The sequence below is a fragment of the Vidua chalybeata genome, chromosome 7 (assembly GCF_026979565.1).
Source record: "Vidua chalybeata isolate OUT-0048 chromosome 7, bVidCha1 merged haplotype, whole genome shotgun sequence".
NCBI lineage: Eukaryota > Metazoa > Chordata > Aves > Passeriformes > Viduidae > Vidua > Vidua chalybeata.
In genome coordinates, this window is record NC_071536.1 from 23599033 (window position 1) to 23619660 (window position 20628).

The window sequence follows — 20628 nt, forward strand, 5'->3', positions numbered from 1 at the left end:
TGGAGGATGCAGGGGGAGAGCAGACACCCCTGCACCCCTGCAGCAGAGAGGTGGGGGGACGGGTGCCCCCCCAACCAGCCATGTTTTTCCCAGGGGCAAGGTCTGTGGAGGACAGAGAACTCAGCTGTGGTAGGGGTGATGGGACAGAGGGGTTGGTCCCCAGGAGAAGTTGTTGGTTATGGGTTGGGGAGGGAACAGTTATTGGGTGGCTGGGCCAGGCCAAGAGGTGCTTTGAGGTCCAGTTTTGAGGGTGCTGTGTTGGAGAATCATTCCCATATAGCAGTGTGGCTTTGAAGTCCTCTTGGGGAAGAGGAGACCTCCCCAAGACTCCAGCCCACTCTGCCTCTTGTGACAGCATCCCCAGCGATCCCCAGCCTGCTTGTGAGACAAAGCATCCCCTGAGTGGCCCATCCTGCACTCCCCACTGAACTCCCTCTGCCTCTAGGCTGGTGCCCTGATACTGTGCTGAGCTCTGTCTCTCATTCCCAGCCATGCATCTCCAAGGGTGTGGATGGGGGTGCCCCGCTCCAACAGCCCTCCTACCCGACAGCCACAAGGCTGGCGGGGGGGGGGGGGGGGGATCTGGCTGCTGGGAGGGAGCGGACAGGGGAGGAAGTAATGGGCCTTTCCCGCTGTGGGGAAAGCGTGGCGATTTCCAACCCAAACACCCCGGCACTCAGCGGCCGCATACTTTCCCAGCGTCCCTCCCCTCCTTTATTCCTGAGGACATTGGCAATCAAACCCACGTTGGCCTCATCTCCTGCTCCTGCAGTGAGGTCATCGAGCTGTGTTTGTGACATCCCGGCATTTCCATGGCAGCGCACTGTGATGTCATAAGCCCAGGTTGCGACCTCACGGCAGGAGGAGAATGATCTTATTAAAACAACACGGTCCCCATCCATGGCTGCTCACAGTCGGGGGACTCCAGTGTGGAGTAGCAGGCAGCAGACAGGCCTGTGGCAGCCAGGGGGATGATGAGGATGGTGCCCTCCCTGGGGTTATGTCACCAGTGGGAAATGGTGATGACACAGGGCATGATCCAGTGCTCAAAGTGGAAGGTGGCCCCCAGGGCTGAGCTCCCAACTGATGCAAACACACAAGCCACATGGTGCTGAAGTGACAGTGAATTTGGGGACAGCCATGCTAGAACTTACTCCTCGGGGTCCCCCAGGACTGGCCACAGTGCTGCCCACCTCTGGGACCAAGTGTCTGGGGCCTTATCGGGGTGCAGAGCCCTTTCATGTCAGGCTGGCGGACAGCAAGCAGAGCTGATGAGGACCTGTCCCCAGATGACAGCCACCCGGTGCTGACAGCAGCTGTAGGGCCCATTCTTAAATTAGACAAGTCCCCCTCCCCCTGGCCAGCACTCCTGGCCCTGCCCCATGGCTGGACATAGCTTGGGACGTCATGACCCACAGCACTTTGCGTGGCCAGCACGACCCACACATACATGTGCACGCACCTGTCAGCACACACCATGCCCTCAGGGAGGGCTGGTCATCCCTTGGGCACTGACACCCGGGAGATGGATGGATGGATGGATGGATGGATGGATGGATGGATGGATGGATGGATGGACGGACGGACAGGTAGGTGTGTGGCTGGATGGGAAGAGTAATGTATGCATTTGTTGATAGATGGATGGATGGATGGATGGATGGATGGATGGATGGATGGATGGATGGATGGATGGATAGATAGATGTGGATAGATGGACAGAAGAAAAGATGGCCCTAGCAGCACCCTTTAGTGAGCCCATGTAACTCTGGATGTTGTTGCTCTTTCCAAACAACCTAAGTTTCACACAGCATCTGTCCTGGGAGAGAAGGGAACATCCACGTCCCATGGGGAGAAAGTTTGCCGTTCTCGCTGCACAGCAATTTGAGGGCCCGACCTTGTGCTGCTGCAGCAGTGCACCCTCACTGCTAGCACAGAATCCACTCTCCGCTGGCCAAAGAGGAAACTGAGGCCAAGGAAACTGGCTTGCTGAGCAACAAAGCTGAAACCACCCCTCTTCAGGGAGGCATGGGTCTGTGGCTAGTCCCGCTCATTCCAGCTCCCCACACATCCATCTGTCCATCCATGGGAAGGACACGCATATCTGGGCTGCAAGCGATGCTGTTGTCCTTGGGCCCCCGCGGGCTGTAAACATGATGTCATGTGGCAGCATACACAGCCCGCTCTGTGCACGGGTCCCCGAATGGGCTTCACAACTTCTGCGTGGGAGGCATCGACCATGGCCCACAGCCAAGGGAACTGGAGTCAGGAGATAAAATCAGGTTTGCTTTAGGCTGGAGCAAATAGCCTTTTGCAGGAGGAGTAAGGGACAGGGAGAGCAGATGGAAAAGAGGAGACACCTCCCTGTCTTGGAGAGTTTGGCAGGGATCAGAGGTGATGTGGGAAACTCCAGGAAAGCCCGGCACTGGTCTCGGGTCAGCTCCTTTTGCTCCTACTTGACTTAGAATAACTCCATAGGCACTTGAAGCCACTAATCAGCCAGGACCACTTGAGAGCAGCCTGGGGCTGCCTCCCGTCTCCTGTGATAACAGCATGCCAGCCCCGGGTTCTCTCCGGCATCCCACTCTCACGTCCTCGGGGAAAGGTCCTGGCCCACCAGGGTCCCATGGGGCACAAAGCAGGGGGAGCCTGGATCAGAGCCTTCTGCCAAGTGCTGAGCCCTCCGTGGTGGTTGTGGGGGACACACCATCATGCTGGTTGATCTGCTCCTTGTTTAAAAGCTTAAAAGCTGCCCCCAGGCCTCTGCCCAGGTCTGAGGGGTCAGACAGAGGGAAAGGAGGGGAAAGGGACCTTTGGGAGAGGGCCAAGAGGGTCCCACTTGAAGTTTTTGTGTTAGAGAAGAGCAGCTGTCTCCAGACCTGATGTCTGTCCATGTTCCTCTTGATCTCCCCATGTCCCCCTTTGCAGCCCCACTGGCCCCAGCATGGCTCATGACTCAGGCAGTGACAGTGTGGTGACACACAGTTGTTGTAACAGGCTATCTCCAGTTCAGTGCTCTGGGCTGTTTACAGTCCTCAGGACCCAGGATCAGCCTTCTCACAGCCTGGGCTTTCCCGGGGATGATTCAAGGGATGCCCTCCCCTGGGACCCCACTTCCTCCCCCCCATCTGTGAGAGAGCAAATCGGGGTCAGTGGATGCAACTCTGGGAAAGATTTCCAGCTCCTGGGTGACACTGCACAAGTCACATAAAGGAGCTGTCCCTCCCTCTGAGAAGGACCAGCAGCCAGGACCCTCCATAAGCAGCGTGTGGTGAATGGTTGAGGGACAGAGAGGCAGGGGGTCCCACAGTACCTGTATCTGCACCCACAAGTCCCACCAGTGAGATGAGGTTGGACCTGACAATGGGTCTGTGGGATGAGTACAGTCACAGCATCCCTGGGGCAAAGCGACACACAGGATGTGACCCGCCACCCTCAGCTCCACATCCCCACGGCTGAAGACAGCATTTGCTCTCCCGCCTCTGCTGCGCTTGTCGCCAAGCTGGACTGGCTCCGCACTGGGGGACCTCCCGGGAGCTGCGGTATCCCCGGCTCCACGCGGCATCCTCCGGCCGCGGATGGGTCATGGCTCAGCCTGTTCCCTTCGGAAGTCCCCGCCGGGCGACTCTGACTGATTCACCCAACCCTCCCGGCCCCCTTCAGCACGGCCTCTCCCACAACTCTGGCAGTGGCCCCGGCGGAGCCCCCGGCCGGTCCCCGTCGCCGCTCCCGCCGTCCGAGGACGGGGAGCACAGCCTAGCGGCAGGAGCGGGAAGTAGCCGGGATAACGGTGCCCCGCTCCGTGTCTCGAGCAGGTTGCGGGGCACCGGGAACCGGCCTGGGGAGTCGCTGCTGTGGCACAATCTTCCCTTCCACAAGGCCGAGTGCGAGGTCCTGAACACAGGTCGGGGCGACCCTAGTACCAGTTTTGACTGAGGGATGGATGGATGGATGGATGGATGGATGGATGGATGGATGGATGGATGGATGGATGGATGGATGGAGAGCTGCCCTGCAGAGAAGGAGTCAGGGGCACTGGTGGATCAAAAACAGTAAATGAGCTGACAATGTGCACTTGCAGATCACGTCTGAGACTGGAAAATAAGAAGACTGCCCAGGAGGGCAGGGAAGATGGTTGCTCCTGCTCCGCTCCACACTTGTAAGAACCCACTTGGAGTAGAGCAGCACTGGGGTCCTTAGTGCGAGAGGCATGAACCTGTTGGAGCAAGTTCAGACAAGTCAGACAAAGCTACAAAATTATCAGGGGGTTGGAGCACCTCTCCCGTGAAGATAGGCTGAGAGATTTTTGTTATTCAATCTGGAGAAGGCTCAGGAACATCTATATTGCAACCTTTCAATATATAAACGGGTTTATAAGAAAGATGAAGAGAGACCTTTTAACAGGAACTGTCATTTTCACTCTTTTTGCAAGAGGCAATTGTTTTAAACTGAAAGAGGTCACAGGGTTCCACTGCCCGGCAAGGGGAAGCACAGTTACAGCAGGCTGGGAGAGGCCAAGACATCCTCTGCCAGGGGGAGTGAGAGCTACAAGGTCTCAGTTTCCCAGGCTGGGAAGCTCACAGAAGTCCTCGGGGTGGGGCTCTCCTGCTGCACCGGCTCTGAACCCGGCCGAGGCAGGGCAAGAGACAGAGCTGGCTGTGAGCAGCCATGAGATGGCAGCAGGCGCTCGTTCTTTGCTGTCCCAGCCTGGGGTGCCTCAGGGGTGTCTACAAGCACGGGGGTGCCCGTGTCCTGCATCCCAGTCCCAGCCCCGCTGGCAGGGAGCACACAAAGCATCAGCCTGGAGCCCAGCGCGGGACACTCCCGCTGCCCTGGTGAGACAGGACTGAGGGCAAGAACAGCCACTCATGGGGCTCTCAGATACCTGCCCAGCCTCACATAGACTCTCTGACCAGGACCTTGTACTCAATGCCCGATAAGAGGGGTTGATGATCAGCACTGGTGTCCCAGAGACACGGTGCTGGACACCCCTGGAGTGACACCTTGGACAGAGTACTGCATGCCCCACTGTCCCAGGCTGGCCAGAGCCGACATGTCCTTCATGCATGGTCCCAGACACTCCAGCAGGGTCCTGCTCATAGGCTGGACAGCTTGGTCTGCACCAATACACCAGCTTGAGGCAGGAGCTGGTACCGTTCTCTCCCTGGCATGAAAACATACCAAACCTCCCTCCAGTTTGTTGCCATCCATGGCTGGCAGTGCCTGGAGGAAGTGTTGAGAGAGGGCCTGAGACAGTTTGGACCCAGCTCCCCACGGCACAATCCTGCACTGCTGTGGGACAAGGCAGACACAGGGCCGTGACAGGCAGGGAACAGAAGCAGGGCAGGAGGGCTCAGTCCAGGAGGGCAAGCAGACCTAAAGAGCAGGCCCAGTGGTGAACCTGGACCTGATGCAAGGTGTGCAGGGTCTGGGATGTGGTACCCAGTGCCACAGTGCAATGCCAGTGCTGGCACATGTTGTGACCTGGCTGGTGCTGTGCCCAGTCCTCGTGCCCGTGCCTGGTGCACAATGCCTAGCATCCACTGCCTATGTGCAATGCCCAGGATACAGCACTTGGCGCCACAGTCTCCATTGTACCTGCCGTGCCATGCCATGCTGGCTGCCAGCTGCCTTGTGCATAGTTCCACCATGCACAACACCTGGCACCCAGTACCTGCTACATGGCACTGGGTACCGTTGATGCCAATCCCAGTACCCAGCACCCAGTGCCTGGTGTGTGATGCTGCTGAGCAGTCACCACTGTCCAGTATTTGGTGTACGGCTCATGGTAGCCAGTGTGCTGTACCGAGTACGTAGCACGCTGCAGCCGGTCTCCACGGCCCGGTAGAAGGTGTGCCGCAGCCGGCACAAGGCGCATGCTATGGACTGCCCCGTGCCCGGTCCCCGCTGAGCAGCGGCCGGTACCCCGCATCCAGAGCGCAGCAGCCGGGGCCAGTAGCCGTTGCACAACGCACCGGTGCGCGATTCTCTATCCCCGGTGCGCGGTACCCAGTGCGCGATGCTCACTCCCCGGTGCCGGTGCCCGGTCGCCGCCCCCGCGCCGCCCCCCGCACCGCCCCCGGTGCCGCCCCCCACCACCCTCGGTGCCTCCCCGCCCCGCCCCGTCCCGTGCGCTGCCGACGGAGCATGGCGGGCCCGAGCAGCGGGGCCCGGTGGCCGCTGCTGCCGCTGCTCCTGCGCCCCCGCCCGCCGCCGCCGCGCAGCAGCCCGGGACCGCCGCGCAGGACCGGGGGCTCGGCGGCAGCGGCGGCGGGGCCGGCGCGGCTGAAGGGACCGGAGGAGCTACCGGGGCCGGGGCTGTTCCGTACTTTCGTCTGGCTGTTCCTGCGGGGCTACCTGCTGCACACGCACCGGCTGCAGGTGCGCCGGGGCAGCCCGGCCCGGGGGCTGCGGGCGTGCGGGGGTCGGGCTGCGTGGGGGCCTGGCGACCCTGCACGGGGGCGTAGGTGGGGGAGGAGGGTAAGGAGGGGTGCGTGGGATGGAGGGGCTTCCGGGGGGGCTGCAGGGAGGGTGCTGTACCCGGAGGGGCTTTGCAATGGAGGGAGTGGGTGCGGGCTGGGGACAAGGGGAGATGGGTTCCAGGGAGGGGGTTAGCTGCCGACAAGTGAAGGCAGGGAGTTGAGCGGGGGCGGCAGAACAGGGGAGCAGAGGGGCTGGGCGGTGGGGGCCACCCGGCACCGCAGGGTGATGCTGGGGCCAGCAGGCAGAGAGGGGCCAGCAAAACCGAGTGACCTCGAGAGGGTCCAGCCAGCCCAAGGCTGCTCCAGCATCCCCGAGCCCCCAGGCAGCTGAGGGCAAAGGTTCGGGGGCATCTCACAGGGTCCTAGCATCCCTGGGCTCCCGGCTGTGACAGCTGGAGGGAGCAGCGGTTTTGGGTGCAGGTGACTGGGCAGCTTTTTAGGCAGATGATACCAAAGCAGGGGAGGGGTAGACAGGTATTTGTTTTCTTCTGTCAACACTTCCTCATACGTCGGATGAAGCAAGCAATGGGCTTGGCTGGCTGCAAGCCAGGCGGCATCTTCCAGCGCCCTGGAGCTCTGACCAGCCCAAGAAGCGTGCGGGATCAGGCCTCCCTGGCATCTCAGAGCACCAGGCACTGCTGGTTGGAGAAGGGGTTGTCACAGGACAGTGGGATTTCGGGGTGTAGACACTGGAGCTCCCTCCTGCTCCCTCCTGCCCTTTGGACTCCGAGCACAGCCTGGCTTTGCAGAAAGATATCCACATGCTCTGGAGGTGCCCTTCCCCAGATCCAGGCAACTCTAGAGCTCCTCACAGCCCAGCTCTCCAAGGCCTGCCCTGTGTCAGGTCCTGGCCGCCAGCAGATGCTGGTGGGCAGGCTTCAAGGTGGGGTACAGCTGCCCCATGCCCACGAGCTGCCTGCAGTACCGGGGCGGCCATCCCTCCCCCTCCTCCTGCCACCATGCACGAGGAACATCTCCCTGTGGTGACGAATCCAGCTGAATCCAGGCGCAGGCTGCGATGCAGACAGTCACCAAGGGAGATTGTACCACGTGCATCCCGCAGCCACGGGGAATGGGGACCAGGGCTTGCCTGCTAAGTTCCCTGCATCCCCCCCATGCTTGGCCATGCTCTGCAGGCGCTCTGGCAGTGCCTGGGTGGGATGGAAAGTGACCTTTGGACATGGCCCTGTGCAGATCCACTTACAAAGGGCTGCCCAGCTGCCCCCAAGGGATGCACTTGGAGGTCGCGGTGCTCCCAGCCAGGGAAGTAGGCATGGGACCTGTGGCTGCAGACAAGGAGAGGGGAGCTGCAACCAACACGTCCAGACCAGGGCTGATGTTGGTGAACATCCCCTAGCTGGCTTGTGAGCCTGTGGCCCCAGGGCCATGTCCTGGACGTGATGGCCTGTTCTGGGAGCAGCCCAGTCATGCCCTAGCCTGGTGCTGCCCTCCCACTGTTGATCATTAACCACCCTTATTGGATGATGAGTTCAAGGACCCACTCAGCGACTGTTGTCCCCAGATTAAGCAGAGCTGGGGCCGTGCTGGAAGCAGCAGGACTTAGTCGTGCTGGTGGTTGCTGCAATGGTCCTGCATCTCAGCACAGTCCTGTGCTTGGCAGTTGTCTCTGTCCCTGCTGTCCCTTCTTGGTCTTCCTTCCCCAGAAGACCCACCAGCCTCTATCTGCATCTCTGGGGTGGGTGAATGATGTGCCAGTCTGTGCTGAGGGGTCAATGCCTGGTGTACTTAGTGCTGGGAGAGGAAATGAGCCTGGAGACACCAGCCCAGGCCATCTGCAGAGCACTTCAAGGATGCTGCCAGCTTGGGGGTGTCAGAGGCAGGTGCCTGAGCTGAGGTGATGCTGAGGGGTCCATGGGATGGGTGCAGATAGGCACATTCAGGGCAGCATTGGGGCAGGGAGGATCTGACCCAGCTCATCCCATTGACCTTGCCGTGCTTTGTGCATCACAGGTGATATCCCGACGCCTTTATGGACCTATCTGGAAGTCAACCTTCGGACATTATAGGAACATCAACATTGGGAGCCCAGTGGTGCTGGAGCAGCTGCTCCGGCAGGAGGGCAAGTACCCCATGCGGAGCGACATGGCCCTGTGGAAGGAGCACCGGGACACCCGGCGCCTGCCCTACGGACCCTTCACTGAGTGAGTCCTGCCCTGGCTGTGCTCTCTGGGGCGGCATACATCTCCTGCCCCTTCCTTAGGTGGCAGTTTGCATTACTCCCACTCCTGCAGGCTGCCTGTCCCCAAGTAGAAGGGCATGGCCACGGCGGGCAGAATGACGCCTGGGATGGTTCCAGCCTGGGGTGGGGAGTGTGCGCACAGGGACTGGGAAACTGCTGCCAGCCACTGCCCCCTGCCCGTCCATGCCCCCAGCACTGAACCTCATCCCCATCCAGGGAAGGGGAGCGCTGGTACCGCCTGCGCCAGGTCCTCAACAAGCGGCTGCTGAAGCCCTCGGAGGCGCTGCTGTACGCGGATGCCATCGGGGAGGTGGTGTCAGACCTGATGGTGCGGCTGCGGGAGGAGCGGAGCCGCAGCCCCTCGGGGGTGCTGGTGGGGGATGTGGCCAACCTGCTCTACCGCTTTGCCCTGGAAGGTAGGGGTGTCCTCTCCCTCAACCCTGCCCTGTCCCACTCTTCCCATTCCCCTGGAGGTCTGGATGCTGTTTGTCCCCCACAGGCATCTCTTATATCCTCTTCGAGACCCGCATCGGGTGCCTCAAGCAGCAGGTCCCTGCTGAGACCCAGCGCTTCATTGACTCCATCAACCTCATGTTCAAGAACTCCATCTTTGCCACTGTCCTGCCCCGATGGAGCCGCAAGGTGCTGCCCTTCTGGGACCGTTACCTGGACAGCTGGGACACCATCTTCGCCTTTGGTGAGCAGTGACGATGGGAGTCCAGTGTGGTGGCACTGGACTCCCTAAAGACCTTCAAAAGCGGGGCAGTCGCTGGCCAAATGTCTTTTTGGCAGCCCTGGCTCTGTCAGCTCTGGTTCCCACTCTCTGTCCCTGCAGGCAAGACATTGATTGACCGAAAGATGGAGGAGCTGGAGGGGCAGGTGGAGCGTGGCAAGGAGGTGTCCGGCTACCTGAGTTACCTGCTGGCCAGTGGCAGACTCAGCCTGGATGAGGTCTATGGCAGCGTGGCCGAGTTGCTGCTGGCTGGTGTGGACACGGTGAGAGCCAGGCAGCTGCTGCCAGGGGACCCCTGCAGAGCTCCATGGCCAGAGGAACCTATGGGGACATGCTCCACCCAGCCCTTGCAAGCTCTAGCCCGGTTGGAGCTGATGCCCCACAGGGGCAAACCCTCGGGGATTGGTCAGTACAGACCCTGTCCTCTGCTCTGCTGTGTATCCTGCTCCCTGCCTCCCTCTCCCCTGTGCTTGCTGCCCCTTACCCCTGACTTTTCTGCACACCAGAGCAGGGGCTCTCTGGTGCCATATTGATGCTGTGCTTAGCACAAAACTGCTCAGGTACTGGCTCCAATTCCTTCACTTCCCCTGGTGCTCTACTCCCCCAGACCTCCAACACGCTGTCCTGGGCTTTGTACCACCTCTCCCGGGACCCAGACATCCAGGAGACCCTGTACCAGGAGCTGAAAGCTGTTGTGCCTGCCGACCGGTTTCCTGCTGCTGAGGATATCCCCAAGTTGCCGATGCTTCGGGCCATTATCAAGGAGACTCTGAGGTAAATCCCAGCCTTGTCCCTGCCCTGAGGTCCTGGTCACCAGCCCCTTCTCCAGGGGGGATGCACCAACCAGGCAAGATGCAAGGCTGGATTTCAGTCCCTCTGTACTGCAAATATCCACCTCCCTCCCAGGGAGCTGCTGAGCCTTGTCCTGCCTGCATCTCACTCTTTCTGGGATCTCCAGGTGAGTTCTGCTCCCCCACTAACTCTCTCCATATCTCAGAGTCTACCCTGTGGTGCCCACCAACGCCAGGGTCTTCTATGAGAAGGACATTGTTATCGGAGACTACCTCTTCCCCAAGAATGTGAGTGGGGGCCGTGCTGTGGGGAGCCCCACTCAGTGGGGCCAGGTGGGGTCATTAAACCCCAGTTCCTGCCCTGCAGACCCTGTTTGTCCTGGCACACTATGCGATGTCCCATGATGAGACCTACTTCCCCGAGCCTGAGCGGTTCCTGCCCCAGCGCTGGCTCCGGGGACACGGCTCCCCTCACCACCCCTTCAGCTCCATCCCCTTCGGCTACGGGGTTCGTGCATGCGTCGGACGCCGCATCGCTGAGCTGGAAATGCACCTGGCCCTTGCCAGGGTAAGGGATTCCTCCACTTTGGGTATCTTGCCATGAGCTGGGATGGGGGTCCCAGGGAGTCCCCAGGGCACTGCCAACCCCCCTTCTCCCCACAGATGATCCAGGCATTTGAGGTGAGGCCGGACCCCCGTGGCGTAGAAGTGACATCTGTGTCCCGCATTGTCCTGGTGGCTGACAAGCCCATCAACCTGGAATTCATCGCTCGCCCAGGAGCCCCCTGACTGCACGTCCACCCTCAACCAAATGGAGATCCCCCTTACTGCCCCACAAGGAGGACAGGAAGGCAAACCCCTTCCCTGGCCAGCTTGGGCCAGGGGGCTCACAGCCCCACAGTGGGAAAGGTGGGGGGGGATGAGAGATTGCCCCCAAATCACCCCTGGGCCACTAGTAGCCCCCTGCCCAAAATCAGCAGAAGGCTTGGGGAACTGCTGTGCCTTTGACACACTGCTGGGGGGTTGTGTCCCCCCCATCCCATGCCCAGCTGGTCTGTGTCAGGAACCTGGGAGCTCTTTTGGGGCTGGGGAAAGGAGGGAGGGGGCTTGCAGCCATTCGGTGTCTCCTTCGTCCTGTCCTTGTGTAGCTGCGCGTGGATCTGTGCCTGGAGCCAGGACACCTGGGTCCTCTCTGAACAGCTGACTTTGGCCTCAGAAACTTCTCTGTGCCTCACTTTTCCCCTTGCCCCCAGGGAAGGGTTGAGTGCTAGTGGTGTTTGGGGTTTGCGCCTTTCCCAAGGGACAGAGCCAGCCCTGGTCCTGGGAAAGCACAGCAGTAACACAGCACATTCCTCATGATTCCTCATCATGGTGCCTGTCACCACCCAGCACTGGTATTGCATCCCCTGGCAGAGCCAGCCAGCACAGGAGGGGTGTTTAGTTCCTGGGACTTCCCACTCTCAGCCATTATTGCACTGAGATGCTGATACGGGGTCATGGGAATGGCAGAGCTCACTGCAGGCAAAGCAGGAGGAGAAAGATCAGCTCAGCATCCCCTACCCCCAAGCCAGGACCATTGCAAGGCTCACAGCTGGTAGCAGGCACAGGCAGGGGATGCATTGCCATTTGCCCAGAGTCCTCAAGGGATGGAGCAGGGGATATTTTTAACAGTGAACCCCTCATGCTTTCCTTCTTCTTGGACTGAGGGAAACAGCAGGCAGAAACCTTGCTGGTACCAAAGCTTCTGTCCCTCAGTGTGTCCCCGAAGGGACCTACATATCACCAAGATGATTAAGACTCCATGCCCTGTGTCCCCATCCCCTTGGTTCTACCCATATATGCCAAGGTACTACTCTGCCAGTGCCAAATTTGCTGGCAAGCAGCCAGTACCCCTCCCCAGTCTGGTTCTCCCCAGAAGAGTCATGCCCAGCTTTACCCCAGAAAGGCAAGAGGCAGTTCTTGGATCAGGATGTTTTGTTACAGCAAAAAAAGGCTGAACAGACTAATAAATAAATAAATATCCCCTGCCCACCCCAAAATGTGCACAGGGTTTCCATGCAAGTGCCCATCCTGCTGCCAGCTCTGGCACAGACTGTGCTGCTGCCAGAGAGCTCCAGCCCTGTATGACCCTAAAATAAAAAAGCTGTGTGTGCAGCTGAGCCTATGCTACCAGGCACCGAGCACAGACAGTGGGACTGTGTTCACTAGGAGGGAGCCACAATAGAAACGCTCAGATCCATCAGCAGGATGGCAGAGGGGTGGCCAGGTCCTCTGGCTATGTGGGTCTCTGCCCAGCTGCAGGCATGTTGCAGCCCCTCCAGCACAGTGCTCACTGAGCATCACTGTGTGCTCACTGGCAGGAGGCACCCCTAGGTCCCATTTTCAGTGTTTCTGCCTCTCCGAGACTGGCAGGATCTAGCCCTGGACTCAAGACGAGCCTGAGGAGTGGGGTGAACAGGCATGTCCTCCCCACAGAGAGCCTTCGGGCCCAAGCCTCCTTCTCACAGGTCACGCAAGAGATCCCCGAGTCAGACAAGACAGTGGCATTTCCCTGGTGTCTTCAGAGTGAGGATCGATCGATGCCTGTGGGGCAAGAGAGCATGTGAGACCATAACCCAAATCAGTGCTGGACCAGGCACCCTGTGACATGGCCCCTCCAACCATCCCAGTGGACACTGAGGTCTTTCCTCCATTCCTTGCTTGTATGCAAGCCCTGGGGTAGGAGGGAGGGCAGCTTGGCTGGAGTGGGACATCTCAGTGGCCCCCTGCAGCTCCTGACATAGCCACCCCTGTGAGCATCAGGGATAGGGTGAGCAAAGGCACTGTGATGGGGGGAACGGGGGCAAGGGGGATATCCCAGGTATGGGTAACACATACCATTCCCAGTCCCCTTCTGTGCAGAGCAGCTGGGCACTGCTGGTAGGTACAGGCCTGTCCCAACCCATTGCCCACCACCACCCCATACAGCATAATTACCTTTGGGAAGCAGTTGGGAACTGGAGCCAGCTCCCCGCTCCTCATTTCACCCCTAAAGAGGTGCCACAGTGGGTGCCAGGACCGTGCCCATCCATAGCCAGTGAGGATTCACCAGGCAGTGGGTGAGCAGAGCTAGCTGCAGGTGGCCAGGCAGTGTGGTTCCAGTGCCACCTGGGAGCGAGCCCTGTCTCTGGAACAGACAGTTTTGGGGCTGCTGCAAGTGGAGGGGGTGGGGGGCTCTACCAGCTGGGACCCATGGGCTGGCCACATTTTGCTTATGGCTAGCGGTGGGCAGCATGTCTGGGGTGTGCGAATGAGGGTCTGTCCGCTCTGTGTCCCTTGGGAATGGCACTGGAGGTGCTCAGGTCTCGGGGAGGGGGGGGGGGGGGGGGGGGAATGAAGCAAGATCAAAAATAGGCTTTTGTCTTGGGGTGCATCACACCCCAAAACCCTCAACCAGCCTAAAGCCCAGGGACCTGCAAAACCTGCATTCCACACACCGCCTGAATGGGGCTCTGGCAGAGTCTCTCCATGGAAGGTGCCCCCATCCTTCCTCACAGTCACCAGGGATCCCCTGTGATCTTTCTGTACCCCTGGGACAAGCAGCACTTGGGTCCTGCTGTCCCCACCTGGGCACCCAGCGCTGCCAGAGCCCAGCCACAGCTTCCTCCATCCCCCAGGACCACTTTGGATGGGGCAGAGGCAGGTGACCCAGCAGCAGAGAGGGGACAGGCACACAGCAATGAGGGGGTGGTGCCTACCTGAAGTGGAGAGAAATTGAGGGTGCAAGTGGAGAAAGATGGAGCACCGTGGGCTAAGAGTTAAGAGCATCAATACCTGCAGGAGTGAGCACAAGGGCCTGCAGGATGTCAGAGAGGGAGACGATGCCCCGCGGGTATTGGTTCTCATCCACCAGAACCAGGCGATGGACCTGTGGGTGCAGGCAGAGCATCACAGGCAGGCTGGGCAGCTGGCAGCCGTGGCTGGCACAAGCCACCTTGGCCACTCACCTGCTCCTTGGCAATGCGGTCAATTATGTCCTCCATAGGTTCATGGGGGTAGCAGGTGAGGACCCCCTCCAGGCAGACAGTGCGTTGCCGCAGCGCCTCCCTCACACTGATGTCCAGGTTGTTGTAGGTCTTCTGGGCTGCCAGGTGCTGTGATAGATGTGTCCCCATTCAGTGCCCCAAGGTGTCCCTGCACCCCATTGTGCCAACACAGAAGGGACACTGAGCCCAGGAGATGCACAGAGCAGATGTGCAGTGGCACATGCAATGACAATGCATATCGGGTGGGTTTGCATGGCCACAGACAGGTATAAGCACCCCACCAGTGCATGCAAGGGGCCAAACTTGAGCCTGGGCATGCACACATGCAGGCTACTCACAATGACGTCAAACCGCGAGTACAGGCCAACCACTTGCCCTGCAAAGAGAAGCAGTGCAGGGGCTGCTGAAGGAGCCCTAGTGATGACCTGCCATGCTCCTCCCACACCCCAAGGGGCAGCCCAAGGGCCAGAAGAGGGGTTTTGGTTAAGGATGGTGCTGTAGTTGCTAGCAGAGGGACATGAGGACGTCACTTTTTCGCTCCCCAGGTACCAGCATCATTGATGACAGGCAAGGCGGAGACACGGCGATCCACAAAAATCTCCAAGGCAGTGTGAATTGGGGCAGTCTCAGCCACGACGGCCAGATCACGGAAGGTGCCAATGCATAGTTCCTGCACTGTTTTCTTCAGGAAGCGTGGCTTGGGGATGGTAGAAGCCTTCAATGGGACAGGGCAGGGCTGGGCTGGCACCTGCATGTACCTTGACACCCTTGCTTGTGACACCAGCCATGAGTGTGCACAAACAGCCCCAGCACTCACAAAGATATGGAGAAACTTGAGGATGCGCTTGTGTGTCAGGATGTGCAGGACATTGCCCGAGACAGGCTCAATGACAGGTAGGCGGTGGATTTTGTGCTTGATCAGGGAGTAGACAGCATCGAAGAGGCTGTGGGTGATGAGGACATCGTGGTGGGACAGGGCTGCTTTCAGGTGCACACACACCCCCACTCCAAGGGATGTGCTCTCCCCCAGTGGACAGGCTCTCACCTATTGCTCGGAGAGATGTAGACCAGTGGCTGGAGGGAACCCTGCAGGTACACCTCTGCCAAGGGAGAGAGCTATGAGAGGAGGTCCTCCAGCCTTCTCTTGCAGCCCCATAACTCCAGAGCCCACCTCCACGCCCTGTGTGACAACATCAGCCCAGCCACCCACATGATTTTTACCTCTCCAGGTCTCAATCTTGTGCTCCTCCACCTCGTAGATCTGAACCTGGAGGCAGGGAAATACCCAGGTCATGGTGGTTTCATGGGGAACTGAGGGCACTCTGAGACACTGCCCCCTTCCTTGGGCATCACACTCCATCATCCAAACACAATTTGGGGGCCAAGCAGGGGAGCAACAAGTGGATGCTGGTCTGGCCCAGAATCATCCCTGGTCATTGTCTAGCGATTAAGAAAGGACCAGGAGTGGTGGGGACAGCTGCTCCCTGCCCCATGCATGCCCTGATCCCCCAGGCCCACCTCATGGCACTCACCAAAGGTGAGCGGTAGTAGCGGTGGAGGATGTTGATGAAGTCAGTGATGGTGAGCATCCCTGTGGAGATACATGGGGCTGGCAGCGCTGCCTGTACCCTCTCTGCCAGGCAGGGGATGGGGCCAGGCATTGCTTCTGGCACTCACCCACAAAGCTCTGAGTCTTGCTGTCCCAGAGAGGGGCAGCACGAACCCCGTTGGCCACCAGTGCCAAAAAGGCTTTCTTGATCTGCTGGCAGAGTGCAGAGGGGTTCAGAGGATGCCAAGCTTGCTTCTTCACTGCCCATCCCCACTCACTCCCCAGGTTATCACCTCCAGGGAGATGTCAAAGACAACAAGCTTGCAGCTGGTGGGGATGGCATCATAACAGCAGTGGCTCCTCAAGAAGTGCATGTAGACCTCAGCATCAGGGTTCTGAAACTCTGTCTCTGGGCCTAGCCCCAGTATTTCATTTCCCAGTGTGAAGGTGACAGGTCTTCTGTATTCTTCCTCCTCCTCTTCCTCCTCCCTGGGGCATACAGCCTTTGGAAACCCTGTAGGCAAAGTCACCCCAGCCCTAGCCAGTAAGCTGAGCTGCTGGGTCTCAGCACCCTCCTGCCTGGGGGGAGCAGGGGATGCTCCCAACAGAGCCCCCCTGTTCCCTATTCCACAGGGGCAGCACATAGCAGTTCTCCAGCCTGGGGCAGACTCCAGTTGAGGAGAGGGGTATGGGCAGGGTGGGCAGAGGACCAATGCACTTGTCACATGGTAAGGCAGTCCCCATTCCTACACACTAGACTTTTCCTGCTACCCACCTTCCTCCTCGGGGCACACAACAGCATCCAGCAGCGCCACCTGAGAGGGCACACAGTGAGGAGGGGTCAGCAGGAGTCAAGGCAGTCTTTTCCCCATCCATGGATTCTGCCTGCACCCACCCAGCTGCTCTGACCCACCCAAGCCAGGCAGAGAGAACTGTCTTTTCAGGGTGGGGATGTGGGCACCTCCCACATCCACCATCCCAGTCTAGGACCCCCAGAGCCTGCAGTCTCCATGGCGGCTCCAGTCCAGGACACCCAGCTTGTCCTCCTGCTCTGGGGAGACAGCAGGGGTCTCCAGAGCAGGACAAGGCATGGATGGCAGGACCTCCTGCCTTCTCTCTCTGCCGAGCCGAGCATGTCCCACAGCGGCTCTGTGCCCATCCTCTCCCAGTCCCAAGGTGTAAATTCCATTCTTGCTTCTTCCCGTGCAGAGAGCCTCGCCAACCTCATTGGCCCCTCTCGGGGACCAGGTCCATCCCAGGAAACCTACATTAACGAAGCGGCAGCCCAAGGAAGAAGGGAATCCACAGGGCCAGATGGCTGACCCCATTTCCCCAGTCCCCAGGAGACCCTACATAGCAGAGCAGCACGTGCAGAGGGAAGAGCTACCCCGGCCACAAACCTTCCTGACAGAGGCGAAGTTTACAGGCCACCCTAAAATAATGAAGGCACAGAGACAGGGACCACTCCCTAAGGAGCCTAGAGCCAACACCGAGAAGGAAGAGACCCTGCACCACCTGGCCCAACCGTTCCCAAGGGGCTTGGCACGGCTGGGACAAGGACGTCCTTGTACCCAGGGCTGCATATCCATGGGAAGGGGCCCGTCAGCCGCCCACATTCTCCCACCCCCGGGGTGGCCTGTCCCCAATCGGGGGTCTGCCGGGCCGCGCCCCCCACCCAGCCTTACGGTACCTGGGACGCGGCAGAGCCACGGAGCTGCTCCATGCTATCTGCAGGGCAGCGCTGCTATTCTGGGCCCGCGGCTGGCGTGGCCCTGGCAGATAGAGTGTCAGCGAGCAATGCCAGCCATGCCCCCACCGCCACCGCCGCGGGGGGGGGGGGGGGGGGGGGGGGACACGGCCGACACCACCGAGCAGCGCCCGCAGCCGCCTCGCAGCCTCGGGCTGAACTGGGTGGTCGCAGCCCGGGGGCAGCGCTGGCCCTGAAGATCCGAGGGAGGGGGCTATGGAGGGATGGCTGGGGGCAGAGAGCAGAAGGACACCCCGCTCCGCGGACCCCCGTCCCCCAGGAGCGGTGCTCCGTGCCGCCGGGACGCGGTCCAGCCTGCCCGGTGCTGCCCCGTTCCGTCGTGGTGGGGGCCACAGCGTTCCCCTCTCCACCGGGATGCTGGAGAACCGCTGGGTCCAGCATGGCCTGGATGGATACGGACCCTTTGTCCTCGACACTGCCCAGCCCTGCCGATCCTGTCCGGGACCCTGCTGCAGCTCACTGTCCGCGGCGACCCTGGTCCCACGGCGGGAGCAGCCAGACCTGCCGGGTAACCTCCTTCCTTGCCGCGGGGCCACCTCCTCCTGCTCGCCCTCTGCCCGCTCCCGGCTCGGTTTTCTATTTCTGGGAGGCTGTCGGGCTGGCTGCAGGGTTGGTGGCTACAGGGCCAAAGGGGCAGGTCTCTGGCTGCAGGGGACAGCTGGATACAGGCCCATAGCGGGGTACAAGGAGTTCCCTGGTGCTGCCTCACAGCAGGCAGGAAGAGGAGGGACGAGGCCGCGGCCTCGGTGCTGGCTCACAGGGTGGCCCAAATCCCGCAGTGGTGGAGGGGCCCATGGGGCCAGACCCTTACAGCTGTGCTGTGCAGAGCAGCCTGGCTCCAGCCTGGCCATCACGGGTGCTGGCAGCAGGGAAGGGAGCAGGCATCTCCACTTTCGGAGGCTATTTTCAGGTGCTGGAGAGAAGCCGAGGAGAGATGAGATTGTCACCAAGGAGACCAGAGAAACAGGGCCCAGCACTGAGAAATGGTGGGCTGCAAGGAGAGGGGAGGGAAGGGCTCTCTAACAGGCCCAGGGCCCACACATCAGCAACTCCTCTGGGCCCCAAGAACCTGCCCATGCATCCAGCCATTCACCTGCCATACTGGGGGGACAGAACCCCAAACCAGCAAAGGCCAGCTCTGGGCACCCAACCCTTCCTACCCTTCTTGTAAGGTTGCACTGCACTGTTCCCCTTGATTAATGATGCATGGGATAGTCCCTGAGACATAAGGAAGACTCCAGACCAAAGCAGTTATGCTGGGAGCTGCTTTTCCATGCAGTGGGGTATGTTTACCTGCCATAGGGCAGCAAGAATTACCCCAAGCTCTGGGAAGGACAGGGAAGTGGGGTGGTAGCACAAACCCTCCCTGTATCAGAGCCTAGTAAAGCATGGGAAGGGGTGAGCTTCCCACCAGACACAAAGAGGTCAGGGAAAGGAAGGCAGATGAGAACCAGGAAAACAGTTGAGTGTTAAAATTTAATAGAAAACCTTGAAAAACAAAGGGAAAATAGAGAGCAAACCCAAGAGAAGAGCACTAGCCTGCAGTCCATGCACACATGCTGCAGGGCACACCAGAGGGCCAATGGCCTTGAGAAGGATGCTCCCTCCCCAGCAGCCCCACTGCCCCCACAACAGACTGGAGCCACACTGGTACTCATGGTCTCTCTGGAGCTGCAATGTGCAAGCCTGAGGTATCCTGCAGGGCCTGTTGCTGCGGGAGGCCAGCATATTGGCATAGACATTCAGAAAGGATAAAACTGGGCAGCTTTACTCCCTCCCAGTCATGAGGACTGGGGACTTATCTCCAGGGGCCAGGCTGCAGCAGGGCAAGAGCAGGCTCAGCTGCCAGCAACTCAGGACACAGACACAAGCAAGCAAGGGCTCAGCCTGTGCTGACTGGGGACAAAAAGGGCAGGCTCAGCCAGCTCCCACACAGCAAAGAAACCACCATGTCAGGCTTTTAGAACAGTCTAGGGCAAAGGCCAGATAACCCCCCACTTCCTCAAGCTTTGCTACTTGCTTTAGAAAATGAAGTCACACAGGTTTCCTCTTTGCCAAGGAAAATATCTCTCTCTACAACCAGCCCCAAAACAAGTGTGCAGTGCAAAGGGCTCCCACAGTCCTTGCTCTACAGAGCCAGTTCCTGTCTCTTCCTTTGAGGTAGGTTGATGTGTCCCCAGGGAGGGACAGTGGCTGCTTGGTCACATCACCAGGGCAGTGTCAGAGAGGCAGCCAGCAGGTCTCTGGTTGGCTCCATCAGTGCACTTGTTGAGAGGTAAGCTCTGAGTAGAGCTGGGCTCCAGGCATCTTGTAAGATCCTCACCAGCTGAAGGGAGGCATGTGCTGCAACAAAAAGGAGACACTGAACTTCTTAGGGACAGTGAGAAAGGACCAAAAGAACCATGGTGTAATAATCATCGGCTGTATCATGGCACATGGACTCAGAGATAGGGCTGCCAGGCTCACCTACTCCGTCTCCCATTCCAGGCAGTACCACTGACCCCAACAGGTATCCCAATATCAGTGGGACTGCAGGGTCACAGCTTAGTCTCCCTGTCTGTGTACAAACCCAGCTCCACCCTGGCCTCAGCACAGGAACAGTGATGACCTTTCTCTTAGAGCCAGAGACCAGGGGTGTGCCTCTCCTTCACTTTGTCTCACCCAGACAAACTCCAGTCCTCCACCTCTGCAGGAAGCTGTCAGCAGCCCAGCTTTGCCCAGGGAAGCTGGGAGAATGCAAAAGACCTGGAGACCTCACTGTTCCCCCAGCCAGTGCTGCAGCTGAGAGCCTCTGCTCACTGTTAACCACATCAGTGTCCGCAGAAGTGATACAAGTTCCAGTGCGGGGAATATCTTGTCAGCACGTTCTGACCATGACAGCTCCAAGCATCACCTATCTGGCTGTTCTGAGCTTCACTCCCATCTAAGCTGGGTGTACAGTGCCAAGGAGACATGCCCAGTTGCACAGACATCATGCCAGCTCCATCTGTTGGCTCCTCAGAGAGCAGAGGCTTCAGAGCCTGCAAACCAATCTGCTCCTTTCCTCTTAATAAAGCTGCTTTTTGGGCTGCCAGTTTTCTACC

At 59.5% G+C, this 20628-nt stretch overlaps 2 protein-coding genes across 5 annotated transcripts; one reads left to right on the forward strand and one right to left on the reverse strand.

Annotated features, from left to right (window-relative positions):
• Positions 1 to 6129: 6129 nt before the first annotated feature.
• On the forward strand, positions 6130 to 11422 carry LOC128790668 (sterol 26-hydroxylase, mitochondrial). Its single transcript, XM_053947619.1, has 9 exons — positions 6130 to 6378; positions 8451 to 8641; positions 8896 to 9095; positions 9179 to 9376; positions 9515 to 9675; positions 10020 to 10186; positions 10410 to 10491; positions 10571 to 10771; positions 10867 to 11422. Exons 1-9 carry the CDS (start codon positions 6145 to 6147, stop codon positions 10990 to 10992), a joined length of 1560 nt encoding a protein of 519 aa, XP_053803594.1. The 5' UTR covers positions 6130 to 6144; the 3' UTR covers positions 10993 to 11422.
• A 1033-nt stretch (positions 11423 to 12455) lies between these two features.
• PRKAG3 (protein kinase AMP-activated non-catalytic subunit gamma 3) lies at positions 12456 to 17542 on the reverse strand. 4 transcript variants are annotated; one of them, XM_053947622.1, is made up of 13 exons: positions 17468 to 17542; positions 16553 to 16592; positions 16071 to 16291; positions 15906 to 15987; positions 15761 to 15819; positions 15450 to 15495; positions 15274 to 15328; positions 15046 to 15172; positions 14778 to 14943; positions 14567 to 14604; positions 14190 to 14336; positions 14017 to 14110; positions 12456 to 12786 (listed from the first exon to the last, which is right to left on the reverse strand). In XM_053947622.1, exons 1-13 carry the CDS (start codon positions 17498 to 17500, stop codon positions 12764 to 12766), a joined length of 1131 nt encoding a protein of 376 aa, XP_053803597.1. In that variant the 5' UTR covers positions 17501 to 17542; the 3' UTR covers positions 12456 to 12763. The 4 variants fall into 4 exon arrangements, with proteins under 4 accessions (XP_053803597.1, XP_053803596.1, XP_053803598.1 ...); XM_053947621.1 differs by lacking the exon at positions 12456 to 12786 and having other exon boundaries at positions 12881 to 14110; positions 15906 to 15990; XM_053947623.1 differs by lacking the exons at positions 12456 to 12786; positions 14017 to 14110 and having other exon boundaries at positions 14212 to 14604; positions 14778 to 14925; positions 15906 to 15990.
• Between the last annotated feature and the right edge of the window lie 3086 nt (positions 17543 to 20628).